The sequence below is a fragment of the Aethalodelphis obliquidens genome, unplaced genomic scaffold, assembly GCF_003676395.1.
Source record: "Aethalodelphis obliquidens isolate GAN/ISIS:26980383/991018 unplaced genomic scaffold, ASM367639v1 scaffold74, whole genome shotgun sequence".
Taxonomy (NCBI): domain Eukaryota; kingdom Metazoa; phylum Chordata; class Mammalia; order Artiodactyla; family Delphinidae; genus Aethalodelphis; species Aethalodelphis obliquidens.
The window spans coordinates 7,641,558-7,665,541 of record NW_020838018.1 but is presented as its reverse complement, the minus strand read 5'-3'; the positions used below and the strand labels follow the sequence as shown (position 1 = coordinate 7,665,541).

The window sequence follows — 23,984 nt, the reverse complement described above, 5'->3', positions numbered from 1 at the left end:
GCTGCAGCCAGGATGATCTCTTCCAGTTCTGTGAGGGGAGGTCTTCCAGACCTCAGGGCCTTTAAACATGCCGTTTCTTTTTGTCTGGTACACTGTCCCCTTCCTTTCCTTGATATGCCCACCCAAAAATAAAAATAAGAAATCACTCTCAAAAGATTTCAATACAACCTTTTCCCTTCATATCACTTATCACAAACTGTAAATATATATTTATTGGTACAATTTCTGAGTATCTATCTCTGAGCAAGTACCATGCCTATTTTCTTCACTGCTTTATCTCTAGTATTTAGTACAGTGCCTGCCCCATAGAAATGAAATACACAATTAAAACAAATTTTTCTTGTCTAAACCTATTCTTGTCTAATAAACCTTCTTTAAGCATGATGACTTGTAATTTTTCTTTAATTCTGCTAATTGTATAACAAAATTAAGATTTTAATGGTTGGGATAGTTAAAATTCTTGCATTATCTCTAAAAAACAATAATATACAGCTAGCTATCCTCCAAAAAGAGGGCATATGAATTTTTAAAAATTTTATCATCACACTCTAAGATTCTTTTTAGCTTAAAAATTATGTGATTCTAATCCCATTTCATTAACCTGGTAACACTATTATTCTCATTACCATGGACATGTCATAACAATTATAGCATTCACAAATGAAACATTAAATACTCAGTTGTAGCTAAACAAAAACAGTATACTTGGGCTTCCCTGGTGGCGCAGTGGTTGAGAGTCCGCCTGCTGATGCAGGGCACACGGGTTCGTGCCCCGGTCCGGGAAGATCCCACATGCCGCGGAGCGGCTGGGCCCGTGAGCCATGGCTGCTGGGCCTGCGCATCCGAAGCCTGTGCTCCGTAACAACTGGAGAGGCCACAACAGTGAGAGGCCCGCGTACTGCAAAAAAAAAAAAACAACCCCAAAACCCAAAAAAACCCAGTATACTTGGTGGAGACATGTTAACTGGCTTTAAAACGCTTTCTTAAATAAAATGTAATATTAAATAGGAAGCAAGCTACTATTGTACATCATTAAAATAGCTTAAACACAGGGGTCAGGGCAGTATTCCAATCTTAAACAAACCTGTACATGTGATTGGGGAACTCATGATTGATATAATCCTGAATCCTTGAATTACAGGAATTTTTCAAAACAGCACATCAACCATTACACAACAGTAATGATGATAACATCATAAGGAGACATTTTAATAGTTTTCTAATACCTCAGAATGTCAGATATACCTATAATTGTAGCAGTAAAGTAGTACAGTATATCACATGCCAATGAATACTTTCTTGCCCTACAGAAAAGTGTCTTTGGTTCTCTAAGTCAATGGGTATATCAAATACACAATGTGTATAAGCCGACTTTCCTTAAATTCTCCCATTTGTATGTTATTTCTTTATACTTGTGTATTACAGGTATCAAGAATGAACAGTCTGTTTGTATCAAGAATGAACAGCCTGTAATTTCTGAGCCACAGTGAGATTTAATATTCTGAGATATTAAGACAGCATCTCCTCTGGCCTATTGACTAGCAGTCTAACTATTGTTAAAAAATGTTTAAAAGCTTGTTAGTAAGAATGAAAGAAATGTAAGAAATAAAGGGATAAAGAGAAAAGAGAGTTTTTACTGGCCTAAATATTCAGAAGAAAGCTTCTCAACTCTTCTTATCTCTCTTCCCATGAGAAAACCCCAAACACCGTATGTACTCCTTTAGAAGACTCAACAAAAAAGTATAAGCAGCTCAAAACAGAATATTAAAGGAAGAAAGATAAAGGTAATCACAAATACTTAATCTTGGAACCCTGAACTCTGATTCAGAGAGGCAAGAATTTAGAGTTCCATATTTACCCTCTGATAAAAAAAGTAAAAAAGAGTTTTTGAGTAAATGTTTCCTAAGATGTTTTGGCATACACACCCCGTACATGCCAGTTTTCTGATTTTCTGGAATTCTAAATAATTTTTCCCTTAACAGTTTTGTAAAGTATCTATTTGCCTTTAAGTTTACACTATTATATGATCTATGAAAAATGTTTTCCAATAACTCATCAAGTCACCAAATAAGGAAGATCAGGCAAGCTGTGAAATAGAAGATTTAGGAGAATCCTCTAATAGAAGAAATTACGAGTTTTTAAAAAAGAAGCCTTTTCTGAATACCCCTCAAACACTAGTTCCGATGGGGAATAAAGAAAAACTAATCTGGTTTTCCAAAAGATAAAAATGGGATGGGGAGACAAAACAGACCAAGGGCTATAGATTTACTTCGAGATCAAGCAGATTTAGTTTTAACTGCCTTAACAATAAAGAAACCTTTAAGACATATTGATGGCCAGAGTTGTCAACATTGTAAGGTTTACTCAAACTCCTTGGAATATGACCTCTTTTTCGCATTTCATGCATGCCAATTTCACTGCTGATTGTCAAAAGCCTTTTACTCCTGCTGCTGGTAACATAATATGAGGCTGTTTCAGAAACCAAACTAGAATAAAACATCAGGCTTTCACTCAAGTTTTACAGTTGCTGTAAGACTTAATAAGAAATATGATAGATGTATACTGTGAGCAGCTAACATTTTACATATTTACAATATCTAAAGGCTTTTGAAATGGACTTTCACTATGAAAACATGAGTTCCAACCCAAGTGGACAACAAGTAAGCAAATGCCTACTGGACATCTCCACTCAAATGTTTACCAGCACCTCAAAATCTGTATATTCAAGACTGACCTTACTATCTTTTCAACATCCTGTTCATTCATTTGCTCTCAACTTTGCTGCCCAGAAATGTGGGAGCCTGCCTTCTCACTTTACACATTCAACTGTTAACCAAACCCCATAGTATAACCTCCTTAACATCAATCTCCTAATTCTCCATCCTTACAGCTAAATTATGTTAGTTCAAGTCCCAATTATTTCTTGCACAGACTACTGCTTCATCTCCTACTTTGTCTACATCCAATCAATCTTTTATACCATCACCCCAGTGATGTAATTATTCTGTCACTTCTACTTAAAAACCTTCAACTACACATCTACTGTACAAATTCCTTATTAAGATATAACAGGGTCTTCATGTTCTGCTCTCTTCTACCATTAGAGTCTCATTTCTTACCTTGCTCCGCTTTATTCCCTATACAGCTGCAATATTTCATTGCTTTCACTTTCCTGGAATGTTCCATGAACATATATAGCTTTGCTTATGGTATTCTTTCTGCCTGGTATACGCTTACCAACTGGGAGAAAGAATACCATGTCTTTTTAGATCTGGCTTAGGCATTCACTACTTTAAGAAGCCTTTCCTGGCTCTCCAAAGGAGGACTAACATTTATGTCTCATTATGTTCTATGCATACATGTGTCACATCACCTATATCACTCCATAGTCCTTGTTGGTATACATTTCTAGTTATTCAGGTCCTTGAGCATTGATGCTGTACCTCACTCGTTACACATTTCCTTGTATCTACATACAAGAACATCACCAGAATACCAACATGCTACTTTCTTACTGTTAGCTGGTGTATTTATTTTCTTACTTCAGCAAAACATTTCTAGGTTGTACCATATTGACATGACTGAACAGTCAACAAAAACTTATAAACACTTCTATTCATGTTAAGAACAAGATAATTCATCTACTATAATAATTACATCTTTTTTGCTAAAGAAGAGGGTGACTATATTTGATAATATATTTATTGACCCATCACTTCAGTATTCAGAATTGGTTATGCTTGCCTCCAAGAGTCGAACCACAAAAAACAGTTTTCACCGATGTGAAGGAAAGCCTTTAAATACAACCTTAAAATAGGCCATCTCAACCATTTTAATTTAGAATATTTCTGGGTTATTTTCAAAGCTAACGCTATAATTATGAGATACTTTAAGGTCAATAATATTTTAAAATTAGTAGCTGAAGGGAACCAGAATTGCTACTATATCAAGACTTAGCACCTTGAATAAGTGATGTAATGGCTTAATACCTTCCTCAATATTCTCCCTCCATCTTATCTGTAAAATGGTTACAAATACACGGGGATTTCAGAAGGTTTGTTTTTGCAAAGTGCTTTGAGGGAGAATACATTTAGGGTACTTTTTAGAAGTCCCTAAAACACTACTTCCTATCAGTAGAATTCTGAATTTCTTTTATGATTTGACTGCTTCCTCTCACTCCCTTGGCTAAGAGAACAAACATATCATAGGTTCATAGCATAAACAGTAAGTAATCTTAAGTAAATTATTGAATATATCCATTTACATTCACATACCTGGGAGAATGAGGATTTAGCTTATTTTTACAGGCACACAGGAAAGCAATTCTATAATCTATGCTCCACCTCTGCGTCCACTCTCTGGTTTTGTGGCAAATTTTTATTATTCTAGAGTAGCACTGTCCAAAAGAAATTTCCATGATAATGGAAAGATGTTATACCTGCATTGTGCAATATGGCAGTCACCATGTGACTACTGGGCACTTGAAATGTGAGTGAAGAACTTAATTTTTAATTTAAATTAAAATAGCAAAATGTGGCTACTGGTTACCATTTTGGACAGTGCAGTATAAATGCCACAGTCAAAAAATGGATCAAGTCTGATCTGGTTCCCGTCAAATTGGGCTGGGTTAGAACCATACTGGGCTAGCCCTCTCCCCACTCAGAAGTCAGGCAATAGATTTGAGGGGACAACCCCCAGGAGTCTGCAAATTTTTTCTGTCGAAGGCCAGATAGTAAATATTTTAGGCTTTGTGGGCTAGTAGGCCAAACGGTCTCTGTTGCAACTATTCAACTCTGCCATTGTAACACAGAAGTAGCCATACACAATGAATGTGTAAAGGAGCTCGCATGGTTGTGTTCCATTACAACTATTATTTATGAATTAAAAAAATCAGAATTTCATGTAATTATCATGTGTTATGGAATATTATTCTCTTTTAGATTTTTTCAACCATTTAAAAATGTAAAAACTGTTCTTAGTTTTTAGGCCATACAAAAACAGTTTGTAGGGCCAAACCACCAGCCTGGTTCGCGAACCTCTGAGATACAAGAAAGGTCAGTGAGCGCAGGAAGAGACAGTCAACACTGTTAGTCATCAAGGAAATGCCAGCTAAAACCGCAGTAAGGTCCCACAAGAATGGCAATACCAAAGGCTGGTGAAGATATGGATTCCTTGTAACTATTCTACACTGCTGATGAGAAAGTAAAACGGTACAATCACTTTGGAAAATTGACAGTTTCTTTAAAAAGTTAACCATACCATAGGACCCAGTCGTCCTACTCCAAGTACTTAACTCAAGAGAAAAGAAAATCTGTGTCTACACAAAGACTTCCATACGAATACTCATAGTCCCTTTATTCACAGGGACTAAAAACTGGACACCAACCCACCCCCCCCAAGGGGTGAATGGATACATAAAGGGTGGTACTTCATACCATGGAATACTACTCAGCAATAAAAAGTAACCAACTACTAATACTATGCAACAACCTGAATGAATCTCCAAATCACTGCATTGAGCAAAACAAGTAAAAAACCAGAGTACATAGTAAGTACATTACATAAAATTCTAGGATATACAAACTAATTTACAATGACAAAAAGCAGATCAGGATTGTTGGGGGCTGAGGGTTCAGGGAGGGGTAGACTGCAGTTAGGAGGAAATGTTCTGTATTTTGATTGTGGTGAAACAGTCACAGGTATATATTTGTCAAATTGTACACTTTAAATGGATGCTGTTTACTGTACACATAAAGGTGATTTAAAGAAAGTCTTGATTCCACTGGCATCAGATTTACTCACAGCAATCTCTGTGAACTGATATATTCACTTTTGTAAGTGCTGTTTAAATTTGAGGAGATGGGTAAGGGAGGGATAGATAAGTTACTCTGAAGTCTCACACTATCACAGCAGATGGGATCTGCAGGGCACATTAATAGTAACCTATATCAAAGAGCTTTGAAGGGACAGGTTTTAGGAATTCTGTGAATTGAAATCTTTCCTGTTCACAACATTCTGATCTCCCTGTTTGGAACATGTATTTTAAATAAGACTAAAATGTAAGATTCCAAGAATTAGTAAATAATGCTTTATGTTAAAACAAGCTTTCATTTGTAATGCCTCTGAGATACTGTCCTTATTCAAAAACAACAACAACAAAACAAAACAACAACAACGAACCTGTTGCTCAGATTCAATTTGTTTAAAAACATTTGTTATATGCTTACGAAGGCCTGATGAAACTTGCTCAACTCTGGAATGACGTTATCAATTCAAAAATATTAAAAGGAAAGAAAACAAGGTCCCATTTTCTAGCAAGTTTTATTCATTCTTTTAAATTCTAGACTAGTTTTTGACAAGACCTTACAGCGACTTGTCAGATGGGTCAATGACAAGTTAATGATAAAAAAAAAAATCACCCACTAACACAAAATAAATAATATTTTAAATAATTTATGGCTATACATTGGGCAAAACTGGGATGGAGTTTTATTTTTTTAACTGAGTACAGATATGTGAAATGCAAATATGGCTTCCCAGATTCTTTTCAGAGCAAACGGTGTTACAGGTTCCTAGAGTCAAATTAAATGTCATGCTTGACTTTAGACAATGTCCTTTTGGAAGAGAGAAATAAAATACCAAAATTCAGGAGTTAGTGGAGGTGACTCAGTTAAAAAAAAAAAAAGAGATTTGAAATGATTTGCCAAACTTAGGACACAAGCTTTCAAAACTCTGCAAACAATACTAAATACACTTGGAAAAAATCCTTTAAAAAACCCTGCTTTTCCCATTTCTGCCCTTAAATACACCCCATTTAATCATAAACTTGACTGAAATTTTAGGGCATATGTCTAGCATAGCTCTCAATTCTTTCTGAGACTACACACTTCAAATACCATAATTTCTTATCATACAAAATAGAAACGAGATCAGCTTTTGTGACCAACACACATTCATACACTTAAAACTTCTAAAAGGCCACCAGAGCTGTAGGATCACAACTTCCTGATGCAGTACAAGGGATATTCTATTAATCTAATTGTTTTCCAAGGTATTTATAGGAAAGCATTTTGACTGCTTTTCACCTAACTAGTTTCTCTCTAAGAGAGGCTTAAACCCAGGGACTTTTTTTGTTTGTTTGTTTGTTTGTTTTTTTGTTTGTTTGTTTTTTTGCGGTACGCGGGCCTCTCACTGTTGTGGCCTCTCCCGTTGTGGAGCACAGGCTCCGGACGCGCAGGCTCAGTGGCCATGGCTCACGGGCCCAGCCGCTCCACAGCATGTGGGATCTTCCCGGACAGGGCCACGAACCCATGTCCCCTGCATCGGCAGGCGGACTCTCAACCACTGTGCCACCAGGGAAGCCCCAAACCCAGGGACTTTTAAGTGAGAATCATTTTTCAGTCTACAAGCAACAACATCTGACTAATAATGTTAATTTCTTGGCCCACAGAAAATGTCCTTCACTACTTACTGTCCAACTAAGAGGGCTCTTTACTTATTATTTGGGGTATATCAGAGCTCAGTTTGTGAGATGTGCTACAGACTATTAGTACCCCCACCCCAAAAAAACACCACCTCTGAGAGTTAAGAAATTGGGAGGTGGGGTAGAAGAAGGCATATTTAAGATAGAAGAAATGGAAATAAATATTTTAGGAAATAAATTTTTTAGGAAATAAATATTTTAAAAAATATTATAAAAAAATAAATATTTTAGGAAAATTTATGACAATGTACATATGAATTGAGAACATGTAGTTTACTTGGGAGAGAACGGTAAGGAATGACAACTGGAAATGCCAGCCACAATGCTGGAAGTATAAGAGACTTAAGAGATCACCTAATCCAGGTTCAAGGAGACTAAATGAATTGCCCAGTTAAATGGCATAATACAAATAAAGGGGCTTAGCATGGTGCTGGCATATAACAGATGTTCCATAAATGTTGCTGTCACCCTTTCATCTACCCCCAACCAAGGTCCCCCACCAGTAAGTTGTACAATAACCACCACCACAACTGTCACCTAAATCTTCCAACAGTTCTCTGGTCTTCTGGAGACACTAAGTCCTTTCATCAACCTATTTCAAGGAACATTCCATTACTATTATCTCTATGATACCTACCTTATAGACTGGCTGTGAGCATTAAATGAGATCATGTAAAATGGCAAGCAGCTAAAAGTCCAATAAATGCTAGCATGAAGTTTCCAATGCTGCCTTCTCTCAAACACATCTTTTCCATTTATGACGGTAGGAGCATGTGTGTATGTGTGTTTTCGTGTGCGTGCGCACAAACATGTATGAAGGAGTGAAAAGCGAGGGATGCAAATATCAGCTATACTTAAGACCCAATTTTTGACAATTCCCCTCCTTTCCGCAAGATTTTCATATGACTCCTGGGTACCAATCTCATTCCATTGAGAATTCCCTGTCACAGTGAGTCACTATAAGTGTGGGGCGTGAACTCAGATGTACTGGACTGGAGGAAAAAGGTGATGGGAGCAAGAGTCCCTTCATTCAGAGACATGCTGACAAAAACCAATGTCTCACTGCAAATTCACAACTCAACCCAGGCTCGTTATCTCTCCAATTAACATGCAACGCCCCCGAAAATAGGGCATTACATCTTGTACTTTCTTGCATGTGTCTAGGAACAGGCCATCAGATGCTTAATAGTCATTAACTGTTTTTAATCATCCTCAAGAATTCCATATTTAAAAATTCAGCCTGCATGTAACTCTCCAGGAATACACAGTGAGACCGAGAACTAGCCTTTCACACAGGTCAAAAGAGAAAGACTTGTAAATCAGTTTCTCAATAAAATGTGGTAAGCATTTCATCTAAAAAGGAATGTATCTTTAAACTCGGGTTCTAAAGTTCATGAATGGCCTGAAACTGTAGGCAAATCTTTGTGTAGGTATACTTTCCCTCCTTAGAGAGCACACAGCTGCCATTACATTCTAAAAAAATAAAAAAACAAACCAACTCCCCCCACAGCTGAAGGACCACTGCTCTATACAGCTTCTCCCCTGGCTCTGAAGTTTAAGCTCTCATGGACAGGACTTCCTCAGCTGGACTCCTAAAAGCATACTTAAAAATTAAATGGCAGGATAGTACAATAGTTACCCTCAGGCAGAAGGATCTATGGGTAGTTGTTGAGCGGGGGGCACCAGAGGGACTTCGGTGTTGGTTAGAAGAGTGTTCATTTTGGTTTTTTTTTTTTTGGCGGCACTGTGCGGTTTGTGGGATCTTAGTTCCCTGACCAGGGATCGAACCTGGTCCCTAGGCAGGAAAAGTGTGGAGTCTTAACCACTGGACCACCAGGAATTCCCAAGAGTGTTCACTTTGTGAAAATTCATCAAGCTGAACAGTTACGAGTTTTGCACCTGTCCGAAGGTATATTTCAATAAGAGGTTAAAAAAAAAACAGTAACAAAGATGGGTCACTTATACATAGCAGACATCATTACATAATGTAAAACAGAAGTTCTTAAAATTTATGTTCTAGGAAGGGTCCATGTGGTAAAGAGCTGAAACCCCCAGACAACAGCCAGTGAGGCGCTGTGGCCCCTAGCCCATCTGCCTGCAAGCAACTAACTGATGATGCCTCCCAGTGAGCATGTGGGTGAGCTTGGAAACAGGCTCTCCATCCTCAGTCAAGCCTTGAGAAGGACTGCAGGCCTGGCTCACAGCTTGAGGGCAAATCAAAGACCCTGAACTAGAACCATCTAGTTAAGCCACTCCCGGATTCCTGACTCAGAATACCTGTGAGATAATATATGTTTGGTGTTAAAAAAAAAAAAAAAGATGCAACATCTAAATACTATCTTCCTTAGTATACTAAAGTGAGCAAAGTGGCCTCAGTAGTTGTACCTACAGAGACATCAGCTTATCGGTTTAAACTGGCAACTTTCCCTTCTTGAAGGGCTGTGGTACAATATTGGTTTCAAAACCCAACTAAGAAAAAAGAAAATACAGCTGGTGGTTATGAATATCAATTTCTGGATCAAATGGAAGTTAATTTATCTGTAAGATACAGACCAGGGATCTTCTTAATGCTCCTTTCTCCTGGCTCCATCTAAATAGAGATTCCATTACAGTAATATATTTTGTTTTATTGCATAAGTGTTTGAATGATACTACATGCATATATACAACCCTTAATTTTTCTGAAGGTTTTTCTCACGAGAGGAAGTAAAACTAAATCAGAATTATCAAGTACATATAAATATGTTCTTTTAAAATACAGACATATTATTTATACAACTCCACAGAAGAGGTAGCTGGGGTGAGTGAGGGGACGTAGCTATTTCATATCATCCAACACAAACGTAGCATGCTTTGAAATCAATGTATTAAGTTCTTGTATCCATTTGCCTTCTGAAGCCTGCCCAACACAGCATTAGAATTTGACACTTCAGCAGTCTGGCTCCAGTATCTTTCTCAGCCTGGAATCCTCTGCAGTGCCCAGCACAGCAAAGGGCCTTGCACACATTAAACTTTATGGTATTAGCTTAACTGAAAGAAAGTTAGAAAAGTAACTGTTTTTTCTTTTTTTCCCATTAAAAATGTTCGAAAGTTGTACAGAATTCTCTTCTCAAAGTGAACCACGGGTAGATCCTCTGATGTTTCCTTGCATAGTTTTAAAAGCTAAAAAGACAACTATCTTTTGCTCTAATCAGGCTAAACTTTTGCACTCTGTTAAATTTTAACCTGCCAGTTTAAATGATTCTTCTTGACTCTCTAGAGTTACACTGGTGGTCAATATTTAAACAAATATGACTATCTGAAAATCGTATTTTCTGTTACTACACAGTCATAATACAGAGCCCAGTAAATAATACTGTAAGACTGTGGGTAAGGCCCAGCATAACAACATAATAAATCCAATGAACTCCAGAGTTATCCTTCATTTAATATATTTACATATAATTATATGTTAAATATACTTAATATACAATTATTATATACGCTTTCCTTTTCCTCTCAAGAGCCTGAATACAGCTAGCACTATTAAAGCTAACATCTGATCCTTAATTTTTTCATTTCCACTGTACACTAAGCCATCTTCATTTCCTTACAATAAGTAGTCAGCAAGTGGAAATACTGAATCCTCATTATCTTATCTAACTTTAGATATTAAAAAAAAAAGGAAGGAGGAGTGTTCATTTTATGAAGATAAACACAAATGAGTTTGATTTTTTTTTTTTTACAGTTAATCACTGCCTCTATGGTGGGTGTTAGAGTCATCTAAGACCAAGAATAAGAAACTCATCACAACAAGGAGATTCTTTCTTACAAGTCTCTCTTCTTAAGAGGCTTGACTATGACACCAACAGAGCTAAAAGACACAAATATTACAATTTTCCCATTACTACCATTTTGTGACTTCCATTAAACACTTATCAGAAGAGATGCTCAGGACTCCAGCCTGAGAATCATATGACACTTGCTTAGTGTCAATAGAAAAAAAACAAAACGAAAAAAACTGCTCACCCTGGTGGTTCAGACAAGCACTAGATACATAATAAGTCAACTATTTAGTATTACTATGAAACTTTCAAATAATCAGTCTTGGACCTTTGATAGGCTCCTTTTTAAACTTCATGTTCCAATAGTGTTTTCAGAAAAATATTCCCCCTCAATGCACTTCAGATTTGTCTTTAATCTTTTCATTTATTTACTCTTTCCACACAGGGGAGAATCTATCTTTTTCTTGGGAAGGTTTTCTGCTACAATAAGGTACCACGTTAAACTTTCCGAGTATCCAATACTAAAAGTAATCTAGTGGTCTAACAAAGAAAAGCAATATGCCCCATTCTATTTAAAGAGAAAAAGCTCTCGCAAACTTACCCTGTTGTTATAAAGACCGCTAATTTAGAGAGTAACATACTACAACTCTCCAAAGTCAAATAAAACAATGGACTGGCATAGTCCTCTTTGTTTTGAAAAATTAATAAATTCTTACTTTGGTAGATTTTTATTTGGGGATGGGTGGGGGAAAAAATCCCCTTACTAAAAATAAGGCAGACCCTCCTTTGAGACATAATTGCTATGAAGACTGCTTTGACCCATCTTGACTTTCCTCTAGTGAGGAATGACAACCTTTTTGTTCAAAAGGTAGGAGAGATCACATTAAGAGAAACTTCTTTGCAAGAGATAAAACAGATGTATATTCATAAAAGTACACGGACTTCCTCTGCCTTCCAAAGCATCATTCAGAAAGGCTATCTATTCAAACCATGTTCTGGAATGCTCACAGACACTACTTTTTTTCCCCCAATAGATAAGAGCACGGGACCCAAAGTCAAAAGCCTTTGATCCACTTTAGCCTTACCCTAAGCAAATCTCATATAAGTTCTGTGCTTTGGTTTGTTTCTTCAAAATGACAGAAGTAGTTCTTGCCTATCTACTCCTTTAGAATGGAAGAATTAAAAAAAAAAACACATAAAAAATCCTTCACGCTTCTTAGAAATGGCTGCTATAAAACTCAAGGTGCTCACTATTATTATTACTATCACCTTGTACCAAGTTTTACTGCTACTTCTGAATTAGGCCACGATACTGGCTTTGAAACACAAATCCTGTGGTCTTCCATCTGTGATTACAATTTTTGATATAATTCTGTCCTGATAACTTGTACCTCACACTTCTAAGATTTACTCTACTGATCCCTGGCCTGAGAATTTATTTAGTCCCTTCTCTCCCAAAGAAATTGGTAGAAGTCACACCATCCACCTCCTTGTAGACATAATGTGAGGAATAAGATCATCCTCTTTACTCGAGGAATGATAACTATACAGTATGCAAAATAAGGCGACACTTGTTATCCTCTTTTCTACTTCCCACAATACAAAACCTCTGCTAGAAAATCCAAAGGTTTCTGACAACAGATTTGTAACAATAACTGTCATAAAAATATCAGATCTAAAGCACAGAGAGGAAAAACTTTATCGAGTTTGCAAGAAATAACCCTGAGTCCTACAGCTACTATTAGGTTCGGTATGGGTTGTCCCTTCCTAGGGCCTGTGCCGTGTCTTTGAAGAAAAGTGGCCTGGGCCCAAAGCACGCCTGGGGCAGCCCTGGAGCCCGATCAGGACCCTCCAGAGCAACGTCTGCACCCAACGTTGCATCTCTCGTTTCAGACACACCCCCTCCACCCCGTGTTTCAGAGGAGGTGTGGGCACTCAACTCCTTCACTGGGGATAGGGGCACCGGAGGGAGGGCGGGCCCAGGCCTGAGCACCCATTTTGGAGGACAGGGGAGCTCGGCCCTGCAGGCTGTGCGACCAGCAGTGGGGGAGTGTAGGACGCATCCGTGGGAGGGGGGAGGAGGCCGGAGGGGGGTCTCTTGTACTCGGGGGCGTGAAGAGGAAGGCGGCGGGAAAGACTCGGTAGAGCGAGGTTTGTCAGTGCGAGATATTCTTTTTGTTATCTGTTTAGGGCTGGCGGGTGTGATGGGGAAGTTCCCCTCAGGACAGAGTCGGCAAGGGGTCTCCCTCCCCTCCCCGTCTTGGGGGGCACTGAGGACTTGCAAGAGGCCTCCCTCCAGTGGGAGGACAGTCACTGATAAGCGATGTAGGCTGTGCCAGCTGGGGCGCCGATCCCTGAACCTCCAGCCCAGCGCGAGAGGCGTGGGACGGGGTGGGAGGGGATGGAGGAGGCCCCCGGCCCAGGAGGCGGGAAAGGCCCCAGAGCTCCGGGACGGGCGGCGGCTCCGGAGCCCCGAGTGGCGGCGGCGCGGGCCCGGTGAGCCCCGAGCCGGCCCGAGCCCCTTGGGCCGCGTGCGACCCCACTCCCCACTCTCCGCGGCCGCCCCCTCCCCCGCGGCTCCTCTCACCTGCACATGATCCGCCATTTTGCTCCATTCATGCTCCTCTCCGGCCCCCCTCCCCCCCAGCGCGCACCTCGGCCGGGCCGCCGCCGCCGCCGCCGTCGCCGCTGCGCCTGCGCGCTGGGGGCTCGTCGCGCAGCGCTCGCGGCGTAGCACCGCCCGTCTGCGTAGGCCCGGGCGGCCGGGGCCGCGGTTGGAGAATGCGCAGCGCCGTTGGGACGGCGTAAAGGCGCGGCAACGTCAGCGGCCCGGAGACGCTGCGGGCGGGTGGAGGAAGGAGCGGACCGAGGGGCGCGAGGGGAGGGGGCCGGGGGAACAAAGCTTTGTTTACATGGATTTTAAAGGGGCCGTGCTCGCTCCGGCGGGCGGGCGAGAGCGGTAGCGGGAGTTGGCGCCGCCTTAGCTCATCGGCTTCGCGAGGGCTCCTCGAGGGGCCAGGACCTGTCCCCGCCCAGACCCCTGCACCTGGCGGATTCCTCTCTTCCCGAGTGTCCTCACGACGTGCCCCCGGACGCTCCCTACCGCTCTGCGGCCGCGCCACTGCTGTAACACCACACCCCCAGGGGGGTCTTCCGGTGCGCCCACCGCCCAAAACCCCCGCTTGGGGCGCCGACATTATTCTTTACTTTACACTGCCGACGGTGGCCGAATTTGTTTGTGTCTTTCAGCTCCAGTGGACAGGAGCCACTGCTCTCTGATCCTGGGTTTTACCAGCAATCCAAATCTCCTTGTTTCCATTTCTATCCTTTTCTCCACGATGAACATTCATGGAAGTAGCCGCCAAAGAGTGGTGATGTTGGAAACGTGCAGAAGGCACGGTTCCGATCTTCCCCAATAGGTTGTTATCTTAACCAGCAGTCTAGGCTGCCTCCTGAGAGGGGTCAGAAGCTGGGGGAGGTGGTGGTGGGGAGTGATAAAGGAGTTTTAGGACCCCTGGCTCAGTCTGAGTGGGGAAGCCATCCCTCTGGGTCAGGTCAGTTAAGGCTCTGCCTGCTGAGGCCAATTCCAGCCTTTCCCACTAGGAATGATCCGTGTCAGATAATGCCGGATCCCGTTTTCAATTGGATTCCACTCTGGCTTCCAATCATGGCCCCCAGATTAGATTTTAGCTGGATTCTGAGAGTATTGGTTGTCTGAAGTTTGTATTGACTAGGGGCCACCACGTGCGATGGAACTGATTATAGTAGTGAATGACACACACTTTCTGTTGTGGATCGAGAGGACTGGTACTCAGCATTCATTTCAAGCTTCGTCCTCCTCCGAGTGTGTCTTCCTGATTTGCAGAGGTAGGACACCTAAAAACTACATTACCCAGACTTCCTTGCAGCTAGGGTTCTGTATGCAAGTTCGGCTCCGCCAATTAGATTCACTCAGAGAAGACTTTGGAGGCAGAGCGTTTGACTGTTGCTTTTGGCAGGTCTAGACCCTGAGATGTGGGATTTTTCTGTTTTTGTTTTTCAACAACTTTCCAATGTCCAATCCTTAGCTCCCTGAGGGTAGAGAGCAGGGGTGGTGGGTCAGGTGCTTCCTTGGTATCTTCTTGACGTGATGATTGCCGTGGCAGTCTTCGAATTCCCTACTTGCTTGATTGCGTAGAAATAGCAGCTCCCTGTGGGCCAGGCCCAAATCCACCCCCCACCAAAACCCTTCCCCACACCTGTTTCTCTCCCTCTATCTTCCCTTTCTCAGTAAATGATACCGTCATTCACCCAGTTGCTCAAACTAAAAACCCAGGAGTTGCCCTGATTACTTAGTGTTTCAACAGTCCCCCCATATCCATTGCAAATCCTGTTGAATCTATATCCGGTACATACCCAAATCTGGCCACTCTTCTTCATCACCACTGCTAGCACCCTGATCCAGGCCACCATCACATTTATCCTGGGCTCTGATAATACAGTCCTTTCTTTCCCTGCTTCCCTTCTTGCCCCATGATAATCCATTTTCCCTATAGCTGCAGAACATCCTTTTAAAATCATAAATCAGTTCACAGCCCTGCTTAAAAATCCTCAAGTGGCCTCCCATTACATTTAGAGTACATTCCAAATCTTTGCTATAGCCCAAGAGGCCATGTGATGGGACCCTCTCTCCGTGTCCCCTCTGGCTCACAATGCTCTGGTCATTCTGCCCTTCTTGCACTTCCTCACATCCAGCTGTACCTGCCTCTGGGCCTTTGCCCTTGAAGGAACTTCTGCCTGGAATGTTTTCCCCTCAGATCTTTAAGTGGCTGGTTCCCTCTTATCACTGATGTCTTAGTTCAGTTGTTATCTCCTCAGAGAAGCTTTTCTCACCGGCTCTATTGAAAGTTGTCCCTGAACCCTTCACTGTCATACTTACAGCATTGATCACTGTCTGTACAAAACTATTTAGTTACATATTTATTCTTTTCATTGTCTGGGTCTTCAACTAGAAAAGAACCACGATGAAAACAGGGATTCTATATATGTCTTGTTTATGCTCTGTCTCTCCTACTTCTGCACAGAGTAGATGCTCAAAAAAAACACAAAAAACCAAAAAACCAAAAACTTTTGAGTTAATTAAATTCTTCCTATCTCAGTCTCATTCTAGGGTGCATTTGGGGTCTTATGAGAACATAAAGAGTTTGAAGTGTTATCACAATGTTAAGTAACATTATTATGTTAATAATGATATACGTAGTGGAGAAAAGGTGAGGACTGGGGATGAAACTCAAGAGACTGGTCCTTCCTCCCCACAGTCAGGAGCCACTGGGGTGGGAGGAGGCAGGGATGGAATCTTTCATGAACCCCGCTCACGTTTTTTCTGTGCTCAGTCCTCCATCCTTCTCAGGACCCCCCCAGCTCCTTGCCCATTCTATACCTTCTTTCCTGTTGTGTGTCCAGAGCTGCCCCTTGAGTAGCTGCACCTCCCCGTTCATCCTCGCGGGGGGGGGGGGGGTGTTGCCTAATCTCCAGACATGTCCAAGGAATCAGTCTCTTCTGCTCCTTCCTTTCTTGCCCCCAAAGACAAGCCCAGAAGCCCTTTTGTGTTAAAGATTTAGTTGCTAATCACTGGTGAGGATAGTAACAAAAAGTTGCCAAGTTCCTGCAGCTGTGATCTCTTAATCTGTATGGTTCCTAACTCCCGCTGAGAGAAACCTTTGTAAAGGAAAGCGTCCTGGTGGCGAATACTGAGGCACAAATGAGGTGCGTGTCCCTTTCTTTCCAATAAGAGCCATGAGGAGCCAAGGGGCACCCCACCCCCACCCAGACCTCAGTATAAACCACTGGGACCCTTTCCTCTTTGCTGCTTTCTCTCCTTATCATTGGTGCCTGGGTAACCTAAGGGCCTCTGGTTCTCTGCCCTTCTGCTGTGTCTTGGAGCTATCTCTTCTGGGTCCCTGCTCACAGGATTTGCCTGTGGCCAGACAGAAAGTTACTGGGGTTAGTACTTCCTCTGTGGGGTTCCCACAAGTCCTGCTAGGAAAAGTGGGTGTTGCTCTGAGTTCACTCCTGCTGCAGACAACAGCCACGGGAAGAGAAATTTTCTAGCTCCCACGGGCAAGGGATGGCATGCAGGGTGTCTGAAATTCCTGGGGCTCAGGCCTCCAGGTTTAAATAGTTTCCAAGTAATCTGGCAAGCTCGGGTGCCCCCCTGTGGCTCTGAGTGGAATGTGTCCAATCGACTTCGCGGGGAGGTGATCAGAGAACGTGGTGGGGGGAACATCCTCTGTTGTCTTGCTCCTCAAACTCAGGTCTGGTCCACCCACCAGCAGCATCAGCATCTCAGGTCTCACTCCACACCTACTGCATCAGAATCTGCACTCTTAACAAGATTTGCACATTGAAGTTTGAAAGGCACTGCTCTGGCAGCCCCCAGGATGGCCCTAAGAAAAAAAAAGAAAAGCTCTTCTTTTCTCACTCCATAAGGAGATGCTGAGTCCACCACACACCATGCAGCCCCCAGGTAATGTTGCCTCCCCTAAGGGACTAGAGAAATGGAATAGGCCACCCATTTCCATACTCCTAACCACTTCCCAAGGAGCTTTTCCTGCACCGACATCCTTGGTTCCCCCTTGGTCTGTGGATTCACCTGTTCAAATCCAGGCAGCTGGGCTGAGTGCCGTGAGCTTTACGTGACTCAGTCCTCTCCTCCCAGAACTCATAACATTTATCTTTTAGAGCTGTTTTGGTAAAGCACATGGCATGTACAGCAGAAGGTCTGAGCGGTGTACTGTTCTGCTCTCCTTCCTAAGGCAACCGAACCCCTGTGGTAGAGGAAATGGCTCAGTTACATAAGCACCCATTATGGGGTTACCCCAAGAGTGCTGGTCTAGTTCTCTGGTTCCCCCAACATTTCTGCACCATGCCTCCTTCAGATTGCTTCTCTAAACCATCTGGATCTAAGTTAAATATTCTCTGGGGAGCTTAGATTTCCCCAAAGCAATGTATCTTCTTGCATGGAGTCTGGATCCCACTCAGGGGTCAGCAATAAAAAGACTGTTGAATTAAAGATCAGGTGCTCCGGTACTTCCTTCTCTGCTCCTGTGACCTCAGGAGGGTTGCAAACAGGTGTGTTCATACTTGCCCTTCCTTCTTTCAGGGTTAGATAGGGTGCCTGGAGACAGTGTGTGCCTGGAAACTTTGGTAACTGTGAAGCACTTTTGATCATTGTAAAGCTTTTTTTTAAAAAATATAAGAATTGCTACTGTAACTTAAAAAGCTAACCTTCAGATGGAACTCCAGTGTCTTTATAAAGCTCTCAAAGGCTGGAAAGAAGGTGAACTCCGACAGTTGAGATGTGCTCAGGGAGCATAGCATGTTTCAGTGTGGGAATGTTCATGTTTCTAGAAGCTCAAGGAGGTGGTGTAAGTGTGTGTCATTGTGGGGGACAGGGAGTGCTCCCCACAGACTGAAACTGTTGCAGTGGAGTGTGTGAAAGTGGCGAGGCTCATGTGTCCAGTGTGTGTGAGTGTGGCTCAGCTCCTACTGAGTTGAGAGACCTGGGTTCTGGTTTGGTGGCCTTGAACCCATCCCTCAGACCTTCCTGAGCCTGTCTCCTCATTTTTAAATGACAGACTTGGGCTGATTGATTTCTAAGTTCTCTCCTAGCTCTGTCACGCTAATAAGCATCCAGCTTGAGCATGGGGGGCCTTTGGCTGCTGGTTTTACTGTCGAATTTCATTTCTGGGTCTCTGTACCTGAGTTGCTGCTCACCAAAGCGCTGGAGTTTGGCTTTTTGGAAATTCTCTCTTCCTCACTGAAAACGCAGGAGGCTTGAGCGTGAAACTCACTCATCAAAAAGAAAACACACACACACATACACACAGAGCAAGAAACCACAGGGCTTATCAGCCTGTCGTCATCGAGCAGACGAGAATAGTGCAGAACTCTAGGCAGAGAGGAAATGAACTTGAGAGAAGGGGGAACATAGAGCAGAGAGGAGAGAAAGAGGGCGGGAGTGGAAGCAGAGAGCTGAAGCTCAGGGGCCCAGGATGGTGGGAAGATGGAGGATGTGGCGGTGAAGCAGGGCTTCCTGTACCTTCAGCAGCAGCAGACTTTTGGGAAGGTAGGAAGAGCACGGCTGGGCTGGGGCTGAGCCGAGGGGCTGGGGGGCTGCTAGAGACTTCCCTGGGGAGGAGAGGAGGCCCCGGAATGTTCCCAAACCCTTATGGGATGGTGGAGACTGTGCCATCTACCACATTGGGCCCAGAGTACAAGCTTGGGAGGGCTCTTGCCTTAGCAGCTGTTGCCTCTGCGAGCTGGCTCCAAACTGTGCTCTTTGCTGACAGCCATTGCTCCGGGAGGAGGGGGAAAAAGAGGCTCTGACTCTGCTTTTCTTGCCTTTCTTGTTCTGTGGTGACGTCTTCTCACCGGGACACCCTGGGAGGGAATGGAAGGCACAGTGGAGGGGATACTTCAGGGTTGCCGTGGAGGTTCCTTCCTCCTCTCCTGCCCCAGTGGGGTACGTTTGGCTGCTATTGGACTTGAACTGGGGTCTCTGGGAGCCAGGGCCCCATTGTGCCCAAACTCCTTTTCCTTCTTTGGCCTCCTTGAATGAGGACGTCTTCCTTCCCTCAGCGGACACACCCCGGGGTTCCTCTCTCTGTCTCTTTCATAGCCTAACTTGTCAGAGGATGAGGCGGGAAGGTTCAGGAGGGTCAGCTGAGGTTCCGGGGGACAGGGCCTTCTATGGGGCCTCACAGAGAATGAGAAGCGTGCTCCCCAGTCTGGGCCCTTGGGCTGCCCTCCTCAGCCCTCTGGGCTCCGGGACTCGCAGGTTTTCTGCCTCTTGACTTGGATCCCCTGGGTTGGGCCTGCCCGGCCTCCCTGCAGTCGCCTCCATGGGGCTCACTCCTGTGCCTTTCTTGCCTTTGGCTTCCTCTCTGCTGTCATTGTAGGCCTCTTATTGGATTGCTTGGGGTGCATCTCCAATGCTTTCTAACTCCTAAGGCCTCTGTTAGGCTCTCTGCCTCCTTGGGTCTCCCCCGACCTTCACCTCTGTCTCCCCCGGGTCCTTCTCTCCCCGCTGGGCACCATCTCTCCATCGCCCCACCTGCTACGCATCTGGGGGCAGAAATGGCGCCGGTTCGGGGCGGCGCTGTACGGAGGGTCGGGCTGCGCCCTGGCCCGGCTGGAGCTCCAGGAGGGCCCGGAGAAGCCTCGCCGGGGAGAGGCCCCCCGGAAGATCATCCGCCTCAGTGACTGCCTGCGGGTGGCTGAGGCCGGAGGGGAGGTCAGCAGCCCCCGGGATACCAGCACCTTCTTCCTGGAGACTACGGAGCGCCTGTACGCGCTGGCGGCCCCCACTGCAGAGCGGGGTGACTGGATACAGGCCATCTGCCTCCTGGCCTTCCCCGTGAGTCGCCCAGGGCTGTAGAAAGGGCACGGGGCACTGGATGCTTGCCGTGGGCAGATGTCGTGAGAGCCAAGGTCAGGATGCTGGAGGTGGTTCCTTGGTGGGGGTGAGGGATCCCAGTTCAGAATAAAGACAGGGCAGTAGGCTGAGTGTGTTTTGAAAGAAAGCTTGCGGTGGCCAGTGGTGGGCTTGGGATTGGCGATGGTGGTGAGTCTTGGGCCTTCCCCGCCAGTGCCAGAGGAAGGAGCTGAAGGGGAAGGGCGGCCGGCCCCGCATGGAGGAGAATGAATTGTACAGCAGTGCGACCACAGGTGAGGGCCCTGCCTTTGCTCCCCGGGTGCTCTCTCCAGGGCGTGGTGGGGAGGAGGTGAGGGCTGGCCGGCTGCCGGCTCAGTCTTCCTGCCTTGTGGCTGCCCCCGGCCCCGGCCAGCCCCCTCATCAGTCTCTCCGCATCGCTGCTTCCGGCACAGCCCAAGGTCGGGGAGGCTGGCCTGCCTGAAATGTCAGCCCTGCACCCTTGGCCCACTCCCTCTTGTGCAGGCCCTGCTGGTGGGAAAGGGCCCGGCTGAGGGGTCCAGGTGAAGGTGGGGCTCTTGAACTCTCCCTTGTTGGCACCCGAGCGATTGTCTGTGAAAAGAATGGTTTTCTTTCTGTGGATTTGAGCTGTCCTGCGGCAAGGGAGCTTTTTGCTGACCAGGCAAGGCCCCTCCTGCTCTCTGTCTAGCCCTCGGGGTGGGCGCGTGGGGAGAGCAGGTGGACATGGCGGGGGGGACATCCAGGCTCCACCTCTCGGAGGGCACCTGATGGCATGGGCAGGGGCTGGGTAGGCTGAGAGCTGGGAGGGCAGGGTCAGCTGCATCTGCAGCTGTGACAGTCGGGACTGGGGAGGCAGCTGGCTTGGGGAGAGAGATGAGATGGAGATAAGGCTGTGGCTCTGGTGAGAGGGGCAGGAAGGATGTGGGTACGGGGTCGGGGTGCGTGTGGCTAGGGCATGATGCCTCCTGAGGGAGGGCTGGAGGTTCCTGGCATTTTAGGGAGTCTGACCTGGCGCAGGGCAGCTCAGCATTCAGGATGCAGGCTGCAGGGTCATGGGGCCGTGGGTAATACTTTTTCTGGAGACCCGGCATGCTATGTAAAACAGGGCAGAGTTGAGACAGGTCGGCTGCTTCCCATGAACTGCCTCCTTGTCTACCCTCTTCTCCCCAGGGGCCCCCTGCAAGGAGTTTGCTGTGACTGTGAGACCCACAGAAGCCAGTGAGAGGTGCCGACTCTGGGGATCCTACACCCTCCGGGCCGGGGAGAGTGCCCTGGAGCTGTGGGGCGGCCCTCAGTTGGGCACCCAGCTGTATGAATGGCCCTACAGGTTCCTGCGGCGCTTTGGGCGGGACAAGGTGAGCTGGGGGGGGGGAGGGCTGCCGCGGGCAGGTGAGAGGAAGGATGAGCGGTGAGAGAAAAGAGAGCGTCAGGGAGAGGGTGAAGGGGCCCTCAAAGGAAGAGAGAATGGAGGAGGAAGAAACGACGAGATAAAGGCCAGCAGAAGAGAAACAGCACAGCCCAGGGGCTGGAGGAGAGAACCACGGCAGGGAGAAATGGTGGTCGAGGTGGGGGAGAAGGAAAGGAGAGGAAGAGGTGGGGAGAGGTGGGAGGGTGGAGAGTGGCTGGCGTGGTGGAGGATGAACTCTGCGTCGAGCTTCATACTCGATGGATGGGAGGAAGAAGGAGAAAAGATGAGAGAGGGCTTCGCTTGTAAGCAAAAGCATGGCGGGAGGGAAGGGGAAGCAGCTTGGGGAGAGGCTGGGGGGACAGGCTTGTGGTTGGGAGCTGGGTCCGGGAGTGGCAAGCAGCCCCGCCCAGTGGCCTGCGAGTCATCGGCTTTCTTCTCCACCCAGGCAACCTTTTCCTTTGAGGCAGGCCGGCGCTGCCTCTCAGGGGAGGGCAACTTTGAGTTTGAAACCCGGCAAGGCAATGAGATCTTCCTGGCCTTGGAAGAGGCCATCGCTGCCCAGAAGAACGCCTCCCCTCCTGGGCCCCCGACCCAGCCAGTCCCCAACCCTGCGGCGCTGCCCCGGCCGGAGAGTCCCTACTCCCGACCCCACGACTCACTCCCACCACTATCGCCCACCACCGTCAGGGTTCCTGCCCCCCGGCTGCAGCGGGGCCCAGAGGGGGAGTACGCGGTGCCCTTCGATGCAGTGGTACAGAACCTGCGGAAGAGCTTGAGGGGCATCCTGGCCGTCCCTCCCCAGGCCCAGGCCGACCCTCTGTACGAGAGCATCGAGGAGCACCCGCCCTCCCGACACGACCACATATACGATGAGCCTGAGGGGGTGGCCGCCCTGTCCCTGTATGACAGCCCACAGGAGATCCGGGGTGAGGCCTGGAGGGGGCAAGCCGCAGCTGACAGGGACCCCAGCGGCCTCCAGCATGTCTACCCAGCGGGACAGGACTTTGCTGCCTCTGGCTGGCCACAGGGGACTGAGTATGACAATGTCATGGTACTTAAGAAAGGCCCAAAGTGATGGAGGGTGGAGGAGATGCGGACTCCGTCAGCTGCCAGGGCTGAAGTGGTCCTGTGCCTGCTGGGCCGGGCTTAGAGGCTGGTGGTGGTGGGGGGGCAGGCGGGCCTCCCTTCTAGCTTCTGCGGCGACTCCTCCTGGCCACCGCATCCCAGGAACCTCCCTCCGCTCCTTCCAGAACCCTAGTCTTGGCCGCCTTAGTCTGGCCTGAGGAGTTGTCCCTCCCAGGGCCAGCTGGGTGAGTCACCATCCCAAAGCAGGAAGAGTACCCTGAAGAGACCCACACTTCTCCTACCCCTTTTCCACTTCCTCTTCCCCCCACCCCCCACCGGCCTAAATGGAACCTCCAGATTTAGGGCAGAGGACAAAAGGATGTCAGCAAGTGGCCCTGGCTCCTTGGCTCATGCAGGCCACCTGCCTGCTGATGTCCCCTTCAGGGGACAGCCGTGGCTCCGGGCAGCCTGGAGGATGGCTGCAGCTTCCTGCAGGTTTTGGACTTCTCTGTGGCATAAACGTTTCTGAAATATTTCTGTGCAGCATGAGTGTATGAGGCGGGGATGGGACAGGCACAGCCCTGCTGGGGGTGAATGCTTCAACCAGCCACCACTGACACCTCCTCTCCCAGCAGCAAAGTCCTCTCTGGGCCTAAGCTCCATCCCAAGCGTCATCTACCCACAGAGGTAGAAGTCTGTGCAAGTCAGGGCGCCCCAGGAAAGATCTTCAAGCATCTCTAACCCTTTGCTGGGGTAGGGTCAACACCAGAAAAATAGCGGGGAAGCTGTGTGTGTGTGTGTGAGTAAACCTGGACTGGAAGATAGGCAAGA

The 23,984-nt window shown here is 46.1% G+C and overlaps 2 protein-coding genes across 4 annotated transcripts in view; one reads left to right on the top strand and one right to left on the bottom strand.

Moving 5' to 3' along the window:
- The window catches only part of XPO7 (exportin 7), an 85,504-nt gene extending 71,560 nt beyond the window's left edge, over positions 1-13,944 (bottom strand). For both annotated transcript variants that reach the window (XM_027092100.1, XM_027092102.1), the window contains exon 1: positions 13,835-13,944. In XM_027092100.1, the coding sequence (XP_026947901.1) occupies positions 13,835-13,852 (18 nt within the window). In that variant the 5' untranslated portion in view covers positions 13,853-13,944. The remainder of the gene's footprint in view (positions 1-13,834) is intronic.
- Positions 13,945-19,200: 5,256 nt separating this feature from the next.
- Positions 19,201-23,253, top strand: DOK2 (docking protein 2). Of its 2 annotated transcripts, XM_027092103.1 has the most exons (5): positions 19,201-19,354; positions 20,363-20,644; positions 20,877-20,955; positions 21,851-22,035; positions 22,534-23,253. In XM_027092103.1, exons 1-5 carry the CDS (start codon positions 19,292-19,294, stop codon positions 23,161-23,163), a joined length of 1,239 nt encoding a protein of 412 aa, XP_026947904.1. In that variant the 5' UTR covers positions 19,201-19,291; the 3' UTR covers positions 23,164-23,253. The 2 variants fall into 2 exon arrangements, with proteins under 2 accessions (XP_026947904.1, XP_026947905.1); XM_027092104.1 differs by lacking the exon at positions 20,363-20,644.
- The last annotated feature ends 731 nt before the right edge of the window (positions 23,254-23,984 follow it).